The 20,899-nt window shown below is 36.2% G+C and overlaps 2 protein-coding genes across 5 annotated transcripts in view; one reads left to right on the plus strand and one right to left on the minus strand.

The window, feature by feature from the left end:
- The first annotated feature begins 8,477 nt into the window (after positions 1–8,477).
- LOC125266352 lies at positions 8,478–11,684 on the plus strand. The gene is made up of 5 exons (XM_048186908.1): positions 8,478–8,562; positions 9,059–9,223; positions 9,336–9,437; positions 9,519–9,734; positions 10,318–11,684. Exons 2-5 carry the CDS (start codon positions 9,059–9,061, stop codon positions 10,723–10,725), a joined length of 891 nt encoding a protein of 296 aa, XP_048042865.1. The 5' UTR covers positions 8,478–8,562; the 3' UTR covers positions 10,726–11,684.
- myo1ca (myosin Ic, paralog a) overlaps positions 11,530–20,899 on the minus strand; it is a 35,189-nt gene continuing 25,819 nt past the window's right edge. For 3 of the 4 annotated variants that reach the window (XM_048186906.1, XM_048186904.1, XM_048186903.1), the window contains 11 exons: positions 20,718–20,786; positions 20,546–20,630; positions 20,272–20,431; positions 19,584–19,667; positions 19,408–19,501; positions 19,249–19,307; positions 17,651–17,786; positions 17,342–17,412; positions 17,152–17,249; positions 12,408–12,507; positions 11,530–12,211 (listed from right to left, as the gene is read on the minus strand). In XM_048186906.1, the coding sequence (XP_048042863.1) occupies positions 12,191–12,211; positions 12,408–12,507; positions 17,152–17,249; positions 17,342–17,412; positions 17,651–17,786; positions 19,249–19,307; positions 19,408–19,501; positions 19,584–19,667; positions 20,272–20,431; positions 20,546–20,630; positions 20,718–20,786 (977 nt within the window). In that variant the 3' untranslated portion in view covers positions 11,530–12,190. Of the gene's footprint in view, positions 12,212–12,407; positions 12,528–17,151; positions 17,250–17,341; positions 17,413–17,650; positions 17,787–19,248; positions 19,308–19,407; positions 19,502–19,583; positions 19,668–20,271; positions 20,432–20,545; positions 20,631–20,717; positions 20,787–20,899 lie in introns of all 4 variants that reach the window. The other variant, XR_007184480.1, reaches the window with a different exon arrangement.

Raw genomic sequence — 20,899 nt, forward strand, 5'->3', positions numbered from 1 at the left:
GTATTGATTCTGATTTCTTGTAAAGAGGACCCGAGAAATCCCCCTAAAGGTTTGTAGGCCACTTTCACTATTGCTGTTTTATGACAGGGATTGTCAGGAATAGGTTCTGAAATTTGCTTTTATATGGTAAAGATCCGAGTGTGGAAGATTGTTCTTAGATCAGTTTTAAAGAAATGCTTTGCTTACTAGCTGATGCATGTTGCGAAATCTGGATATTTCAAAAAAATACATTAGGCATATGCTTTTCTTACTCACAATGCAAGAGTCAGTCCAGTTCCAATTCCTGTGTGGGTGTTTGGTACAAACATTGCCTGTGTAACTGTAAATTATGTTACTTAAACTGGCTTGCTTAAAGCTAAAACCTTAAAGCAAAAGCTTTTCATTGTGAATTTAAGATGAAAGCAGCATAATATGTATAATGAATACCAAAAGAGGAGGTGTCCATCTATGTGTGGTGAGCCCAGATGTTCACCTTTGTGAGCTCTGTTCTGCTGGAGTCAATGCGGGATACTTAGGACTGGTGAAATTTAGTTTATTTGCTTTCCCTGCTTGATGCAGTCTTGTTTTTTAGGCAAAAGGGAACATCAAACCAGAAGGCAAAACTAAACGACAGATTTACCATCGCATTTGCTCTGAACATTTTCCACATATCAATATTTCATTGTTATAATGTAACTTTATTCATAGAAACAAGACAATGTTTTAAAGTGGTATTTTTTTTAATAACTCCACATGCAGTTCCACAAACACTTTGTCCTTGGAAGCATCTGAGGTACTCAGATGTGCTTAACCTGACAACTGATGAAATGATTGTTTTCAGGAATGTTTTTCCTGTAACTTTGTCCTGTGCCTCAACTAATTGCAACACTAATTGTATAATTATACTCTTGATATTATGTAAAGTGAATGAATGTAAAAGGTCTGGTAAGTGGTCTGCTGGCCTATGGAGAAACGGAGGCCTTCTAATATTCTAAAATCAGTGATAGCTTTAGGTTCTCATTGCCATCTTGTGGACCATCTGAAAGCAACAGCCCCCTTTCCCCCGATCAACTTCCGAATGTGTGCAGAATGGGGTTACAGCCTCATTCATCAGGCTATCAGGCACTCTTCTCTAATAGGACTGAAGGTGCTCATCAACATCTCATAGTTCATCTAAGGCATGTTTATCAGTTTTGGATCACCTTTAGGATTCCAGCATCAGAACAAGGATTACCATGCAGGATCAAGAATTGTTATTTGCTCTCTCTCTTTCTTTCTGTAGTTCTGTAGTTGGAGATATGCATTTTTTTTCACACTGTGACGCAACCAAAAAAATGTTTACTAATATTATTCACATTAATATTATTAGTAGTAGCATTTAGTATTATTAACTTGAGCATGAGAGTTTGTCTGACTGTGTTTCGTATCCCTGTCTTCAATTTCAGATTCAAGGAGAAATTGTGATACCAGACAAAAGAAGATACCATAGGAACCAGAATATACAGGTGCATCTCAATAAATTAGAATGTCGTGGAAAAATTCATTTATTTCAGTAATTCAACTCAAATTGTGGAACTCTGAAGTACTTTAAGTCTTTGGTTCTTTTAATTGTGATGATTTTTGGCAACAAACACCCACCAAATCACTATCTCAATAAATTAGAATACTTCATAAGATCAATAAACAAAAGGATATTTTAAACAGAAATGTCAGGCTTCTGAAAGGTATGTTCATTTCTATGCACTCAATACTTGGTTGGGCCTCCTTTTGCATGAATTACTGCATTAATGCGGCGTGGCATGGAGTCGATCAGCCTGTGGCACTGCTCAGGTGTAATGGAAGCCCAGGTTGCTTTGATAGCGGCCCTCAGGTCATCTGCATTGTTGGGTCTGGTGTCTCTCATCTTCCTCTTGACAATACACCATAGATTCTCTATAGGGTTCAGGTCAGGCGAGTTTGCTGGCCAATCAAGCACAGTAACACCTGGGTCATTGAACCAGCTTTTAGTACCTTTGGCAGTGTGGGCAGGTGCCAAGTTCTGCTGGAAAATTAAATCAGCATCTCCATAAAGCTTGTCAGCAGAAGGAAGCATGAAGTGCTCTAAAACTTCCTGGTATATGGCTGCGTTGACTGTGGACTTCAGAAAACACAGTGGACCAACACCAGCAGATGACATGGCAGCCCAAATCATCACTGACTGTGGAAACTTCACACTGGACTTCAAGCAACATGATTTCTGTGCCTCTCCACTCTTCCTCCAGACTCTGGGACCTTGATTTCCAAATGAAATGCAAAATTTACTTTCATCTGAAAAGAGGACTTTGGACCACCGAGCAACAGTCCAGTTCTTTTTCTCCTTAGCCCAGGTAAGACGCTTCTGACGTTGTCGTAGAAGTGGCTTGGTACGTGGAATGTGACGGTTGTAGCCCATTTCCTGAAGACGTCTGTGTGCGGTGGCTCTTGATGCACTGACTCCAGCTTCAGTCCACTCCTTTTGAAGCTCTCCTAAGTTCTTAAATCGGCTTCGCTTGACAATCTTCTCAAGCCTGCGGTCATTCCTTTCACTTGTACACCTTTTCCTACAACACTTTTTCCTTCCAGTCAACTTGCATATGAATATGCTTTGGCACAGCACTCTGCGAACAGCCAGCTCTTTCAGCAATGACCCTCTGTGGCTTACCCTCATTGTAGAGGCTCTTGATGATCGTCTTCTGGACAACTGTCAAGTCCGCAGACTTCCCCATGACTGCTGTTGTGATTACTGACCTGAACCCAGTATTTATACCCTGAGAATGGTAATGTAATAGAACTTGAAATTAAATATTCTAATAATTTGAGATACTGATTTTTTTTATTTTGACGAGCAGCAAGCTGTATTAAAAAGAAAAAAGTCTGGAAATATTTTACTTTATGTGTAATAAATCCAGAATATATTTAAGCTTTACATTTTGAATTAAATTACAGAAAAAAAAAACTTTTTCATGATATTCTAATTTATTGAGATGCACCTATATACTGAGTGCATATCTGATCTCACTTGATAGCCATTAAACTCATTTAGTCCATTTGACTAATATAGGATTGGGTTGTTCATATAAACATTACAGCACTGGATCCGATGTCCTGACAGCCCAGCTTGACAAAAGTGATGATAAGGGAAAGAGAAAGAAATTGAGAGAGAACGAGAGCAAGAGAGATGTAAGACATTTAGCTGAGAAATGTATCAAAACTGATGTGTCATAAGGAAAACTAATATACAGTATTGGATGAGTCAGGACTGAGAATGACAGCAAGACAGAAATAGAGACACTGCTGGAAAAAAAAATGAGGAAGAACTAGGCCTACTGGAACCATTTCAGGAGGGAAGTTGATATCAAAAGTGTGTATATGTCGTGTTGATTATATTGTAACATGTTATGCAAAAGTATGGTTTCGCCTGAATTATACACTTAGACACTTAAAATAGTAAATATGTCAACATAACATGTGTGTGAATTACCTATTCATGCATGAACAGTCATTTGAGTCATAAGTGCCTGTAGACATCGTGACCCCCAGTGAAATCTGCGTGGGTGTCTCTGAGTTGAGAATTACCCCCTCCTACGAGTCACCACTGTGCAACAAGAAATTACAACACGTACATCACCATTTTGCTCCGCCTCCACACTTGTGGTTTCTGCCCTACACTTCTCTGTTCTTCCCCCCTCCACAAAGGATCTCTCAAGGGATTACCAGGAAGAACCAAGACACGGTTTGGTAGACATTAAGAGGAAAAGAGGAAGCATATGCCCAAATTAAGAAAAGTACCAGTATATAGTACTACTAGACAATGGGTTTCAAAAGTCTGAAACCATATTAAAAATTTGGCAAAATTTTTTTTATCTTTTATTATTTCTTTAAAAATGTCAAACAAAGAACCACAAAAAATAATTGGATACTTAATGAAATAATGCAGAGCAGAGTAGAATGCTGGTACCAGGGACTAAGAATGACACAAACACACAAGAAGTGCTGTTCACTTGAAGCCAGATTGTATTGAACTTATTTAGCAAAATCCAGGGTGTTAGGCCACCTTAAAACAAAGGAAAGCTAAATTCATGTATGGTCTCATCTTCCATTTTACAGAAACATTACGGAGTGAATAACTCCTTATAGGCATGAATAGAACAGTGTGGCTCTTGTAGGAAATAACAAGATACTCCTTCGAGGTGTACGTACAGATTAAAAACAGGAAAGATGAACTTAAAAACAGGATAACAGATCAAGGAGAAATGAAGCAAAACTCCTTCTTCATAACAACTAGGCCATTAATCAAATAAGTTCATTTCTAACCCTGATCATTTCAAAACATGCTGGATCACATAATCTTCATGTTTTACACAATGTTAATGCAGCTCTAGTGCTGCTGCTGCCAATAAAGCAAAAGGGGGACAAACCAAATACTAAGACATTCTTAAAGTCATGTATATTTTCAATTAAAATTTTTGGTAACGTTTTACAATAAGGTTGTTAACATTACATTAACTAACATGAGCAATATATTTTTTATATTTATTAACCTTTGTTAATATGAGTTGTTATATAATATAAAATGTTTATTCATGTTAGGTACCATGTGTATTAACCAGTGTTAACAGATACAAATTTTGATCTTAAAATGTATTAGTAAATGTTGAGATTAACATTAGATAAGATTAATAAATGCTCTGGACGTGTTGTAGACGTTTGTGTTCATGTTAAGGAATGTAGTTATCTAATGTTGACATTATAGGACATTATATATATATACAGTACAGTTCAAAAGTTTGGAACCACTAAGATTTTTAATGTTTTTAAAAGAAGTTTCGTCTGCTCACCAAGGCTACATTTATTTAATTAAAAATACAGTAAAAAACAGTAATATTTTGAAATATTATTACAATTTAAAATAACTGTGTACTATTTAAATATATTTGACAAAGTAATTTATTCCTGTGATGCAAAGCTGAATTTTCAGCATCGTTACTCCAGTCTTCAGATCCTTCAGAAATCATTCTAATATGCTGATCTGCTGCTCAATAAACATTTATGATTATTTTCAATGTTGAAAACAGTTGTGTACTTTTTTTTTCAGGATTCCTTGATGAATAGAAAGTTCAAAAGAACAACATTTATCTGAAATACTAAGCTTCTGTAACATTATACACTATACCGTTCAAAAGTTTGGGGTCAGTAAGAATTTTTATTTTTTTATTTTTGAAAAGAAATTAAAGAAATGAATACTTTTATTCAGCAAGGATGCATTAAATCAATCAAAAGTGGCAGTAAAGACATTTATAATGTTACAAAAGATTAGATTTCAGATAAACACTGTTCTTTTGAACTTTCTATTCATCAAATAATCCTGAAAAAAAATATTGTACACAAATATTTTGTACAGTTGTACACATTAAATGTTTCTTGAGCAGAATGATTTCTGAAGGATCATGTGACACTGAAGACTGGAGTAATGATGCTGAAAATTCAGCTTTGCATCACAGGAATAAATTACTTTGTGAAATATATTCAAATAGAAAACAGTTATTTTAAATTGTAATAATATTTCACAATATTACTGTTTTTACTGTATTTTTAATTAAATAAATGTAGCCTTGGTGAGCAGACGAAACTTCTTTTAAAAACATTAAACATCTTAGTGGTTCCAAACTTTTGGACTGTACTATATATATAATTTTTTTTTTGCTTATTATATACTGTAAACAAAATATGAAAATTATAATATTATAATATAATTATGTGAAGATATGTATGTACCTTCCAGTTTTTATCAGTTATCATTATCTGACCCTTGAGAGAGAAAGAGAGAAGAGTGACAGAGAGAAAGAGTGAGTGAGTGAGTGAGAGAGAGAGCGAGAGCATGAAGAAAGGAAGTATTGCTCAACCCAAAACTAATGCTAATAAGCAAAAACAAGAAGTGAGAAACTCGTGTGGTTCAACTGCGGTTTTGCATCACCAAATAAACCTCACACACTGTAATCCATACATGTCACCTTACATAACAGCTGTGGTCAGAATGTGGCATCTTCTGTTAAACGACGGTCATGTGATTACCTAAACATCCAGTGACACCATGATGAATGTCTTAACACTTTATGTCTTCACAGAAAATGAAAAAATGAAATCTCTGTGTGTCGTTAGAATGGGTATTCCCTCAAAAAAGAGAGAGAGAGAGAGAGAAATGTTTTGTAGTATTAGGATATCCCAGTTTAGACAGACTGAAAGAAAGTAAATTCAATAAACACTGGGAATGTACAAGAACAACCCAGAGGATTTTCTTTTAAAACTGCTGGCTTTTTATTGTTAAAAAGTTAAATTCAGTTGTTGCTCAAAACAAACTGACTTGCATATGTTTACCTATACTGTTTTCTTAGTCGCATGCAAGTCCGAAATGTTTTGGAGAACTGTAACATTTACCTACATTATTAATAAACCTCTTCTGATTTCCATAAGCAGCAGAAAATCCCAAGTTTAATCAGCAATCTTATGATTTCATTCGTTTTTCAAGTGTGTATACAGTATATCAGGCCTATAAATGTGCACAGCATTTTAAATAAAGACAAATTACAAAATCAGATAGATCACTTCTAAAGTGCTATAGTTTGCTTATTATTTAATTAACTAAGAAAAGACAAAAAAAAAAAAAAAGAAGAAGAAGAAGAGAAAGACGGACAAAAGATGTGCAATACTGCAGATAAATGTACAGGCAACATTTGAAACCATGGCAAGCAAGTGAAACCATGATGTTTGTGTGTGTGTTTTAATAAAGATGTTTCAAATTTACAGATATTGTGGTCTCCTTATTTAAGAAGGTATTTTTTGTGAGAATGTACGGTCCAGCTGTCATGGGGCAAAAAACAGCTGTTGAGTAAGGCAACGTCAGAAAGAGACAGAGACTAGATCATGTAAGGAAGCGTGGGAGGGTCTTCCCCAAAGGGACTGTCGTGTGACTTTCCATGAAACAGGTTTCATTGGTTGTAAAATATCATTTTATGCAACAGCACCTTACACATTTATTCATGTTTGTTTATAATTTTCACGTCAACTGATCCTAATGTGAGATATACAAGTCTAATATATGTTTATATAGTTAATCCTTGTGGATCATTTAAATTCTGGCATCAGTTATTCACACTCAAGTTGTTCCAAACCTGTATGAATTTCTTTCTGCTGAACACAAACAAAGATATTTTGAAGAATGTCTGTAACCAAACAGTTGATGGGCCCCATTGACTTCCATAATATTTTTTTTTTCCATACTATGGAAGTCAATGGGGCCCATCAACTGCTTGGTTACAGACATTCTTCAAAATATCTTTGTGTAGAAGAAAGAAATTCATAAAGGTTTGGAACAACTTGAGAGTGAGAAAATTTTAAGGTGAACTATCCCATTAATTTAACACTGGGGGTTTTGCTGTGAGTTGATATTCAACATCTTTAAACTGATGCTTTGAAAATGTGTTTTGCATATATTATTAACATCAATTGCATCTATACATCTGAATTTAGGGTCACACTTTACATTAGGTGTCTTATATGTAGGCCTAGCTACACTAAAAAAATGTTAAATGTACTTATTGTGTTCATGTTGTATTGAAAATCACTTTTGCTGCTATTGGGGTGAGATTTGGGTAAGGTCAGGGACAGGTTTGGTGATATGTAAAGGTGGGTTAAGGTGTAATGGAAGGGTCAACAGTGTAATTATAAATGTAATTACAGTAATTAACTATGTAATTACACACAGGTATTTTTTTAAATATAAATTCAATGTGAAAACATGAAACACAATAAGTGCATATCAAATAATTACTTTAAATATTAGTACATAATTAAAAGACACTTAATATGGTGGGATCTATCTCCTTTGACCTTTTTAACGATGATGATATTTTCTTGATGTTTTATACCTCATACCATTTTTTTTTCAGTGTCTCCATATTTATTTAATTTTGTTTAGCCAAATTACCTGTCATTTTATTGTAACGCCATCAGTTTAACCAATAAGAAATGAGCTACAGTGTCTGAGGACCATCACCCTAAGGGGGCAGCAGAACATCTCCAGTAAAAAGTTAAATTTCACACCTCACTGGTAAAAAGGTATGGTGCTTTTCACTGGGGCGGTACCCTAATGTAAAAACTTACTAATATGTATTAAGGTACAAATATGCACATTTAAGGTACTCATATGCACCATTTAGGGGTAAGTAAGGTACAAAGATGTACCTTTTCACTTTTGTACCTTTGGGTACTGCCCCAGTGACAATCACTAAAAGGATTTTATATATATATATATAAAATTCTTTAAGGCTTACAGTACACATGAAAATACTGTATCATCTTCAAGACTATACTGTACTTCTTGAAACTGTTCTACTACGCGTAATGACAGAGAAAGAAGAACAAAAGAAGTGGCATTCCCAAAAAAAGAACGAGAATGAAACCGAAACGAAAGAGAATATATAAGATAACATCTCTGGTGCATCACCATCTCAAATCATTAACGACGACTGAACAATCAAGTTCTGATATTCAAACATTCAAACAGAGGTAAGAGCCGATATCATTTTAATTCTCTTATTACCAAAAGAGAAACTACACATCAGGAGATTTGTTTTAACAGTTAAAACGATACGCAATTTAATGTATATTGTTATTCATTTAAATAAGACATTTTAATGCAACTGATATTGATCACTATTGGTTAATCATCAATATTGGGTAAGCAACTGGTAGTAAACGCGTTTAACAACATCACTACACGATGCAAAATATTTTTTGTGTTATTATTAAAATATTTCATATAAGGTCTGTTGTTTAGCCCATGTGATTCAAAGTGCCTAATCTCCAGTTAGTCAGACAGTATGCCACATGCCAGACAGTAGGCTATATTTCTGACGTGATATATGATCAAAAACATGATGGCGAATTAAACTGTGATAAACCCGTATTGTGCCTCATAAAACATCACTGTAGCCTATCTATTTAATATACGAGTTATCACTACTTTGAATGATCTGACAGTTTCGCTCTCCCTTCTCTGCAGATGTTTCGGCGGTGTCTGACTCCTTTTTGCATCCTCATCCTGCTGTGTATGCTGTCTACATATAACTCTGCTCCTCTTGGCCACAGAGGAGCGCTGTCCTTCAGCAATTCACTGCGCCTCACGCGCACTGTTCGCGCCCGCGTCCAACAACTTATGTCCCAATACGTAAGAAAACTTATTCATATCTTCTGTCCTGTCCAGTAACCAAACCAAATTAACGCCAACATTACTGTTATGATTTTTCAGTTTGTATCTAAAATTCCAAATTTCTTGACAGAAACAGCAAGTGTTTGGTGGCGAGCTCTTTGAATACGGAGACATGAAGCTGAGCACACTACCTGCAATTACTGTCAGTTATCAGACCTGGCTACACATGCAGGTGTGCACGCATATCTTTGTCTCGTATTAAAGTTGTTTTACTGCATGAGGGTATGTTTTAACAGCATTTGTTTGGGTTCAGGACGCTGAGCGTTTGCGTTTGGCCTCTCACTACCTCCAAACTTTCTGGACTCACCTGGAACGTCAACGGCAGCAGTTTGAGAGAGAAAGAGATGCGACGAAAGAAAGAAGAGAGCAGAGAAGAGACAAACGAGGAAGGCCACAGCCTACCTTGAGCCAACGTTTTGTGGGTCTGCAAATCGATCTGCGGGACCTGATGAGACAAGTCAACTCTCAGGTAGGCCTACAAGTGCAGACTTGCTAGATAAACAACAGCGTCCCAGCCAAATGATCTCAGACACGACTCTGATGATCAACTATTCATCATGCCCCCGTTAAAGTTGCAAAACCTAGGGGTTCTTACCAGAATATCTACGAAAATCCCAAGGGGATTTTTTTTATAGAGTAGGCTGTATAGACAATATTTGTGATATATTTAAATCTAAAAATAGTAGCCTATCATCAACAAATGCTTTAGTCATATTTTTCTTGTTTGTCTTGTGATCTCTGTGTGATCATTTTCTAACTGGTAGACCTTATAAAGGCCACTTCTTTATTCTAGGTTACTTTGAGATTTCTAAATAATAATAATAATACATTCGAATATTACATAATATTACAATAATTATGCAATATTCTAAATCCAGGGTTTCAACCACATGTTTGAAGGTTAGATATGAAAAAATGAACATTTCTAACATTTATGATATGTTAAGCATTTAGAAAGTAATAATGTTTGCTAAAGCGTTACCATGAAAATCTAGCTTTTTGGGACAAAAAAACAACAGATTAATAACACTCTCGTTTCTCTCTCTCTGCAGCTGAGGAGTATGACACAGGTGTCTGCATCTACAAAATCTCCACTTCTCCATCACCTACGCTCCACTTCATCTTCCAGTCCTATTCCCAGCATGCATCATTCCAGAGACAGCACCGAGAAGCTCCAGACCCCAAGTCCCACTGATAACTCTCGCAGCTCCGCACACTCCACTGTACAGTCGTCTCAGACCTCGAACTCTGCCGACAGAGGATTGATTTACACAACGGAGAAGACCACTGTCAGCCTCTTGCGACCCACCCGGGCATCGACTGTGGAGACCCAGCGGACAACGGCAGAAGGGGTGTCCCTTTGGATGCAGCATCTGAGAGGATATGTGATACTGAGAGATCTAGAACGATACTTGAGCAGACTGGCGCGAGATTACACCGTGCTCCAAACTAAATACTGAAAAACATGCAAAAGCAAATCTAGAAAAACCTTAAAAAGGAAAAACCAAGTATTAGACACACAGAATTAAATTATAAAACAACCAAGGAAATACATAATTGAATACACTAACATTCATATCCATAAACAACTTCGTGTCACAGTTGCTGTTTACCTTGCTCATTAACTGCTGTTTTATTTATTGGAATAATTTATTACAATTTTTTATTTACTGATTGTTTACAAGTGACTGGACATATAATGTATTTTTTTTTTATTTATTATTTTTTTTAATCTACATTTCAGTATTTTATATTTAATGAGTATTTCCATGTATGTGATAAGTCAGGGGAGTGAGCACATGGCAGCTAGTGTAGGTTATCATGAGATGCCTAAGCAGTATTATTCATCCAGCAAGTATTATTATATTATACAATAATTGTGTTAAGTGTATTAAATGTCAGCATCATTTAAGCTAGCACTTTAAAACAAACAGTACATGATTTGTTTATATTAGACAATTTTCAGTGAAACAAAAAAGGTTAGTCAGCAATTCCAGAAAATCAAAATTCCCCAAACACCCCACTTCCTTCCTTCACTGCTAATCAGCAAATCAGAGGTCAGACTGAGATTATCTTTACATCCCCTTTTCTTTGTCATTCCCCCGTACTTTCCACCTTTTCTTATTTATTTAAGTTATTTATTTTATTTATGTGAAATGTGTGCCAAAACCTTTTTTCAAACAGTATTTATTGATTATAAATAAGTGCAAAAGTGAAATATGTTTTGTACAGTCGTGTTTACTGAATTAAATGACTGAGAAGCATTTCTAGTGCATGAGTATTTATGTGACAGATTTTCTTCCACAAAACAGATGGTACTTGAGGTCATACGGAACACATGGCTCAACGTAAATTTAGGCATGTCGTGACTGATCTCCATTTCAAAACACTGGCTGAAAAAGCAGTTTTTTGGCATCTGTCTGAAGTTTTAAAGAGAAATAATAGAGCAAACCAAAGATAACATATTACTCATAAGCCATTGCATTAAATCATTTTTTTTTTTTTTTTCAAATTAGTTAACAATTATTGAGTTATAAATTGTCTCTGCTGATAGGTAGTGGTGTTATTTGTAAATGACTAAGTGTTGTAGTTTTTTAAATTATGTAGTTCATGAGAATTCTCAAAAATACACTGTAGCATATCTGTATAGTAAAGCTTGAAGCTAACAATCGAAATAGCAAAGATTCATTTGATTGGTTAGATGAGAGAATTTATAAAATGATGTCATCAGTTAATTCACAAAATCTTCATTAAATGTTATCTAAATTCAGTATTCAAAAAAGGGATTACAAATGCCGTTAATATACACTTGCTAATATGTGCTTTTGGAGTGAGACTGAAATGAATGATAAAAAGTGTAGTCTGGCTCTGTGTAGTGATTGGCTAAAGTGATCTGTCCATTGCCGGTCAGCTGCCATTGGCTGTTCATGAGATTCGTGGGGTGGTCTAGAAAAGAGAAACCAGTTAATTGCTTGTTAAACAAGTCAAACGGCTTTGCTAAATGAAACATTTCATGTTCACCTCTCTGAATCTTTCCTCCTGAAATTCTATCACCTCTTTCTTTTCTTTTTTTTGTTTGATCTCTATACCCTTCTAACCAAAACCATTTCATTCTTTAGCCTTGAACGTGTGAGAGTCTCACCACAGACAGGTGTCCATTCTTGGTCTTGACCACTCGCAGGTCCGAACCACTGGTGAAGTCTATCACTCCCTCCTTTCCCTTTGCTATGGCAAACCTGATACTGGAAGAGTAAAGCACGCTCTGTTTGAAAAGTGTAAACATGCATATACATTACTATAAACTAAACTAAAATTAAATAAAATGAAAACTGACAAAACAAAAATAAAAATGTAGTTAAACCAAAAATTATTTAAACACTACACAGCGTTCCAAATTATTATGCAAGTGACATATCAGTAAGATTTCAGTAGAATAAACATTTATATTTTAGTTTTTCTAAGAAAATGTTTGTTTGTTTGTTTATTTATCCATGTCTTTTTAGATAACTGGTATCAATCTCAGACAAAATAATTTGCCAGGTCTATGGAAACCCTACTTAGAGGTCGTTCCACATTATTAAGCAAGTCACAGTCCTCATGCAATATAGAGAGGAAGAAAGATCTTTCTGAAGATGAAAAGCATGAAATGGTGCAATGTTGTGCAAAAGGCATGAAAACAACTAATATTTTGTGAAAACTGAATGGAGATTATCAAATTATCATAAGATTTGTGAGTGATTTAGAGCACAGCAGAACTCGGTCAGATAAAGGCTTATTAATGAAAGTTCCTGTCAAAATTTTTTTAAAAAGCCAGTGTTGAGCAGCAAACAGGTATTTAAAGCTCCTGGTGTCTCTGGAGTCTCAAGAAGCTCTCCATGCAGGCTGGCAGTTGTGCATAAAGATGCATTTTAGACACCACTAACCAAACCTCACAAAGAAAAACATTAACAGTGGATGTAGAAATACATGAAGACTGATTTTTTAAATAGTTTTATTCACTGACTAATGCTGTACTACAATAGATGGTCTATTATAGACGGATGGATTTCTGGATGGTTGGTGAATGGCCACCACGTTCCAACAAGACTGCGATGTCAGCAAGGAGCTGGCGGGTGATGATTTGGGCTGGAATATTGGGAAGTGAGATGGAAGGTCCCTTTAGGGTCTCTGAGGGTATTAAAATGACTTTTGCAAGATATGTGAAGTTCATAACTAGCCATTTTCAGCTATGATATAAAAAGGAGGATAGTGCCTTCTGAAATACAATGCACTATGCACTATCCCATGCTGCAAAAAAACAGCACAGCAATAAAACTGTTTGAAAATGTATTTCTACACCCACTGTAAATGTTTCTCTTTGTGAGGTTTGGTTAGTGGTGTCTAAAATGCATCTTTACGCACAACTGCCAGCCTGCACGGAAAGCTTCTTGAGACTCCAGAGACACTGGCAGCTTGCTGCTCAACACTGGCTTTTTTATAGCTGCCCTTTTAATACAATTAATTTTTTTGACAGGAACTTTCATTAATAAGCTTTTATCTGACTGAGTTCTGCTGTGCTCTAAATCACTCAGAAATCTTATGATAATTTGATAATCTCCATTCAGTTTCACAAAATATTATTTTTTTCATGCCTTTTGCACAACATTGCACCATTTCATGCTTTTCATCTTCAGAAAGATCTTTCTTCCTCCCCATATTGCATGAGAACTGTGACTTGCTTAATAATGTGGAACAACCTCTAAGTAGGGTTTCCATAGATTTGGCAAATTATTTTGTCTGAGATTGATACCAGTTATCTAAAAACACATGGATAAATAAACAAACAAACATTTTCTTAGAAAAACTAAAATCTGAATGTTTATTCTACTGAAATCTTACTGATATGTCACTTGCATAATAATTTGGAATGCGGTGTAGATATAATTTTTGATATATTTTCCATAGTGGGTGCAGGACACTATAGTTTATTTATGTAAGTGAGGATAGCAAAACTAAGTAAACTGTGACATTATACCCAAAAATTCTTCATACAGTGAACTACCAGTAAAATTGATAAAAATTTGGGACCAAAAATTCAGACACAGTTTAACTCTGAGATCTTGTCATATTTTATTATAATTTTTTTTAAACTATAGTGAATAAACTGTAATAATGAATGAAATGTTCAAGGTGTCTGAATACATTTTGGTTTGACTGTATATACTACTGTTCAAAAGTTTTAGGTCTGTAAAATGTTTTGAAAGAAATCTTTTAAGGCCGGGACACACCAACACGGGCCGTTGGCGAGAGTCTGTTGGGCTAGTTTTTGCAACGTGTTCCACACGTCGGCTCTCGTCAGCGGCAGTTTGCCTGATTCAGCATTCTGAATCACCGTCTGGGCTGTCGGTGAGAGTGGGGACTCTGATTGGATGTTCAGTTTAGCGAACGAGTTAGTGTACGAGAATTAAAGTGAAAGTGATGAAAGAGAGCAAGTAAGTCAAGACGGCACAGACAGAAGGCTGGTCTAATATTATGTTATCACAAATATTTTCACCAACATAAGTCACTTAAAATGATGAAAGTTATCAACATGACTGATATTCAAAATGGTAAGCAAGCGCTGCTTTGTTTAGGTTTCATATGCCTGCATATATCTCATATATACTTGTTTCGGTTCCTCCTTTTGAATGATGAATATAGACTATTAATACCTGCTGATATAGACAGTTAATTCCTTACATGCAGGCACAGAACACACATGCAAGTTTGCAGTCGACTGTAGTCTGTGCTGTGTGTTCAAGTGCAGTTTTTTGGTCCAGACGTAGCCAATGCGACAGCAACTGCTGGTTTTCGTCACCACTAGTTCTTTAAAGTCGGCTTGGTGTGTCCAGGCTTTAAGCTCACCAAGGCTGCAATTTTAGTTTTTAGTTTATCAAAGATATAGCAGTGCAGGGCTTCTCAACTCTGACCCTCGAGAGCCACTTTCCTTGGTTTTGCTCCAACCCTGATCAAACACAACTGAATAAGATAATGACCTTGTGGGCCAGAGTTGAGAAGCCCTGCACCACTGTCTTTGATGATGTGATGGCAAAGCTGAATTTTCAGCATCTTTAGGCCTACTCCAGTCTTTAGAGTCATTTGATCCTTCAGAAATCATTCTAATATGCTGATTTGCTGCTCAAGAAACGTTTATTATTATGATTTTTACCAATGTTGAAAACTGCTTAATATGTTTGTGGAAACCGTGAAATTATTTTTTTCAGGATTCTTTGACAAATATTAATCAAAAATAACAGCATTTATTTAAAGTCTTTTGTAACATTATAAATTCTTTACTGACACTTTGCTGAATAAAATATTAATTTCTTTAAAAAAAAAAAGAAAATCTTACTGACCCAAAAATTTGAACGATAGTCTACATCAGTGGTTCCCAAACTTTTTAGCTTGGAGTACCTCCTGAAGGGATTACCATCCTTCCGCGTACCCCCTCTCTTCCACTTCGACTGCAGTCACACCTTTACCATTAAGGGACAATATTTGCCCCCTAAATTGATTTTCCAGTGCATTTTTTTTTACCTTTCTGAATAACTTTATAAAATAAATACTGTTTTAAATAAAAAATGTTCAATAGAGAAATATGCAAAGATGGTAAAACTAAGTAAAACTTTTAAATATTAAACTAAAACCGCCAGTAGGTGGCAGCAAGTCACTGTTTTTTGAGCGAGTGGCTGTGAATGAATCATTGAATCATTGACTTTCACGATTCGTTCAAAGCCGCAGAATTGTTCGCGAAAGTTCTGCTGTGGTTTCCGTTAGAACTTTTATTTCATTGCAAAATAGAGTAAATACTGACAGTACTGTGTTTAAAATGTACGTTTTATTTTTTGACCTGTTGTATATTGTCACGTTTGCAGTCATGTGGATATTTGGGAACAATTGCATTCTTGCTCGTTATCATCATTAAATACAAGAACTCACACAAGGTATGTTTTTGTATCGGAGAAGTTTTGAGTCTTAAATCGAAATTAATCCATTATCTGTGTCTATATTTGTTCTTCATGCGAGTAAGTGCTGAATCCCCACTTTTACAAAGGTGCATTGTCGAGAACGACAGTAATTTAGCGCGATTTAAGGCAGCAGATTCTGCACGCAATCTATCATATGCATGCTGCTTGTGTGGATACAGTCATTTTTGACTGCAAAAGAAGAGGTCATTTGATTAAATGTACTGGATTTACGACATTTGGCAGTTAGAAATACATGCTCGATTTTAATATTATTTTAAGGTACAATTAAATGAACTACTCAGCATTTTGTTCGCGTACCCCTTTTTGTCACCTTACGTACCCCCAGGGGTACGCGTACCACAGTTTGGGAACCACTGGTCTACATATACATACAAATCATCAGCAGAAAGCTTGTTGATTCAGATTCTTGCTATGCTAGGGATCCTGGATTGAAAACCCATAGAGTAATGCAGCTTTTAACAAATCAAGTAATTTTCACATTGACAGTAAAGTAAGCTGTGTGCCCCTTGCCTCACTGGAGCACATTACCACCACTAGGGCTGGGCGATGTATCGAATGCTTTTGTCACGCGCATTTCTTCAGTAAAGCCGGTTCCCTGATTACCGCTAAATCGCCATCACCTGCTTTCAAATGGAGTGGCATTTAATAGACAGAGCCGTAGATCACTGATAAGCCACGCAATATCGCGTTCAATATTGAACGGCGATTTAGCGGTAATCAGGGAACCGGCTTTACTGAAGAAATGCGCGTGACAAAAGCATTCGATACATCGCCCAGCCCTAACCACCACTGCCAAACACATTTCATCTATGAAAGGATTTGCCAACGTGAGGACACACACACACACACACACACACACACACACACACACACACACACCTGTCCTGGCTGATGTTGACATTGTGTATCTTGTCTGCCATGATGGCCAGCTTGGTGACAGCCTCAATCACATGATCGCATTGCAGCACCAAGTCACCCTAGAGGACGGAAGGCCAAAGGTCAAAGTGAAATAACAGAGGTCCAACTGCACAACCAAGACAATCACAGAGCATGACAGGACTTCTCTCACCTTCTGCTTACTGTCAGTGGTGGGAATATGCAAAACAAAGAATCCATCACTGAGGGAACTGACAGAGATACCTACAAAAAAAAACAAAAAACAATATTGTATAGGACTGTAAAGTGCTACCCAGTGTGAGGTTAATGGTGCGCTGGTCGTTTGACACTGATGAGAAATTATGGCTTGAGTACTAGAGAAGAGTATGATTACCCAAGAATTAGATACGGTGAAAAACAGGAGTATGCAACTTTAATAAGCCTAGTTGTCGTACAGTATTGTTAGGCAACAATAGAGAGAGCTGTATTACAGTAACATTACCCAGCAATGTGCCGTATTCGATACGTTGTTTGATTTTTGCTTCCTGGACCAGCACAGCAGACGAAGCGGTCAACAGCAGCTGACGCACACGTGCACGGAAACCATGCCGATCGTACTTAGTGACCGCTATACCATACTGAAAAAGAAGAGGAGAAAATATACGACAACCCCTCCAATTTCAACAAAATGAAAAAACATTAGATTAATTTTATTTTTAATATTATTTTAATCCCCTTTTGATAAATACTGATCATTGTTTTGTTGTAAGCCAGTTCAGTAGCAGCCATTTATACATTTTTGTTCACATTGTCTACCGTTTGTTTTCTGGAGTATGTGCGTCACCCTCTACAGGGGAAACAACAGGATAAAGCCACAGGTGTTCAATGGGAACACAAGGTCTTTAGAACTTCTTCCTCTTATTTGGCCTTTTCAAGTTGTCCACTTTTCATTTACAGTTTAAAATTGCTTTGCAGTTTATATTGTATTTTGTATAGGTTTATTTCAAATATTATAACATTCAAAATGAATATACAAACTTCAACTCAACCTATTCATCATGGACTTTAATGAATACTACAATGGAACCCAGTTACCAAACAAAGAAGCATCCAAAAATTCCTCAGTGGGTGAACTTCGCTATACTTCACTACGCACTTCATTATATTTTAAAGGTGCCCAAGAATGCTTTTTCACAAGATGTAATATAAGTCTAAGGTGTCTCCTGAATGTGTCTGTGAAGTTTCAGCTCAAAATACCCCATAGATTTTTTTAACTAAATTTTTTTAACTGCCTATTTTGGGGCATCATTAACAATGCACTGATTTTCACTCGGCGCCGCCCCCTTAAATCGCGTGCTCCCTGCCACACCAGCTGTCGACTATATTACAGCACATTTACAAAGTTCACACAGCTAATATAACCCTCAAATGGATCTTTACAAGATGTTCGTCATGAAGTTGTGTTTATGCATTATACAGATTGCAAGTGTTTCAAAAATGAAAATAGCGACGGCTCTTGTCTCCGTGAATACAGTAAGAAACGATGGTAACTTTAACCTCATTTAACAGTACATTAGCAACATGCTAACGAAACATTTAGAAAGACAATTTACAAATATCAGTAAAAATATCATGCTATCATGGATTATGTCAGTTATTATTGCTTCATCTGCCATTTTTCGCTGTTGTTCTTGCTTACCTAGTCTGATGATTCGGCTGTGTGCAGCTCCAGACGTTAATACTGGCTACCGTTGTGTAATCCCTTTCATAATGTTGGGAACATGGGCTGGCTTTATGCAAATATTGGGGCGTACACCCCGACTGTTACGTAACAGTCGGTGTTATGTTGAGATTCGCCTGTTCTTCGGAGGTCGTTTAAACAAATGAGATTTATATAAGGAGGAGGAAACAATGGAGTTTGAGACTCACTGTATGTCTTTTCCATGTACTGAACTCTTGTTATTTAACTATGCCAAGGTAAATTCAAATTTTGAATCTAGGGCACCTTTAATAGTCAGTAGTCACTGCATATTACATTTATATGAAATATACACAAACATTCTGCATTTTTTCCACACAAAAGCATTAAAACACATTTACCTTCACCTTGTTGTCATTCCCAAGAGTTTGCAGCACTTTGAGATTGATATCTTCAGTCTCTGTGGTAATAAAAATGCGTCACTGAGTTTCTGTATTTGTTTGTGTGTATGTGTGTTTTTGGCATAGATGTTTTTTCATGAGTGTGTGTGTAAATATTACCTAGCCTGGTGGCTACAAAGAGTTTGGGAACACTTTGAGGGTAGCAGTCCTTCTGACCACTAAAGATTGCACTGGCTACAACCTTCTGTTCCAACTGCAGACAGTGAGAAATTAGAGTTATGTTTAACCATGTATGTGAGTGTTTGTGTGTATTTGCTCTTGTATGAATGCTGTACCTGCTTCTTCCACTCTGGCTGGATTCTCCTGCAATAGTCATTGACCAGGTTGCGTATACATATTCTGTGAAGATGCTCAGATGCCTGCAGGGGAAAACAAAGTTTTACATACACTATTGTTCAAAAACTTAGGGTTAGTAAATTTTTTTTAATGTTTTTGAGAGAAATCTCTTATGCTCACCAAGGCTGTTCTTATTCGATCAACAATACAGTAACTATTGTGAAATATTACTACAATTTAAAAGATTTTTTTCTATTTTATAAATATTTTAAAATATAATTTATTCCTGTAATGGCAAAGCTGAATTTCAGCATCATTACTCCAGTCTTAAGTGTCACACAATCCTACTGAAATCATTCTAACGTGCTGATTTGCTGCTCAAAAATAATTCCTATTATTATTAATGTTGGTAAGAGATGTACAGTTATGCTGCCGTCAAAATTTTTTCAAAATTCATTGATGAATAGAAAGTTGATGAAAAGCATTTATTTGAAATAGAAACTTTTGTAACATTATAAATGTCTTTACTGTCACTTTTTATCTATTTAATACACCCTTAAAAAATTCATAACTGTACATCCTCAAAACACAGATTTCTTCAATCCTCAGTTGGTCTGATCAAACAAAGCTCAAAGGTTCAAGTTATTATTATACATATCATACCTTTATCTTACATTATTATCCTACCTCAGTGAGTGATGGCGGTGGTCTTGGCCAGCTCTTGTCAAGAACACTTTTTGGCAGATTTCGTTTCACTTTCATCAAGAAGGAGAATCGCACATGATCCAGGAAGTACTCATTGTCAGGGCAACGAGGCTCATTGCGCAGAATGAAGCCTTTGATAAACCTGTGGAGGGCAGAAAGACAGAAAAAAAGAAAACATTGTGATGGATAAAGGAGGGATAAAACCAATGACAATCAATGCAAGTCATTCATTCACATAATACAAATACTCTCATACTTGCGTATAGTGTCAGCTGCTTGTCTACGATGCTTGGCTCTCCTGCGGCCTTTGACCCCTCTCCACCATGACTGGATGACAATTACTGCAAAATGAAAGAGACAAACAGATTTGCTGTTGTCTTCCCTTGCTATTCCTGTCTGTCTGTGTTCAGTGAAGATGTCAAGGTTACCTGCATGTCGGATCCGGTGGTACTTGGCTCGCTCCCTGTAGCCCCGCCAAGATGTCTGCAGAGTGACGGCTAAAAAACAATTCAATATTTTTATTGTAACATTTTTCATTACATCATTTATAAATATAAATAATATCAAAAACGATGTTAAAAAAGCAACTGATCACAACTTTACAAATAAG

Source organism: Megalobrama amblycephala, linkage group LG4, assembly GCF_018812025.1.
Source record: "Megalobrama amblycephala isolate DHTTF-2021 linkage group LG4, ASM1881202v1, whole genome shotgun sequence".
In the NCBI taxonomy this organism is placed as follows: Eukaryota; Metazoa; Chordata; class Actinopteri; order Cypriniformes; family Xenocyprididae; genus Megalobrama; species Megalobrama amblycephala.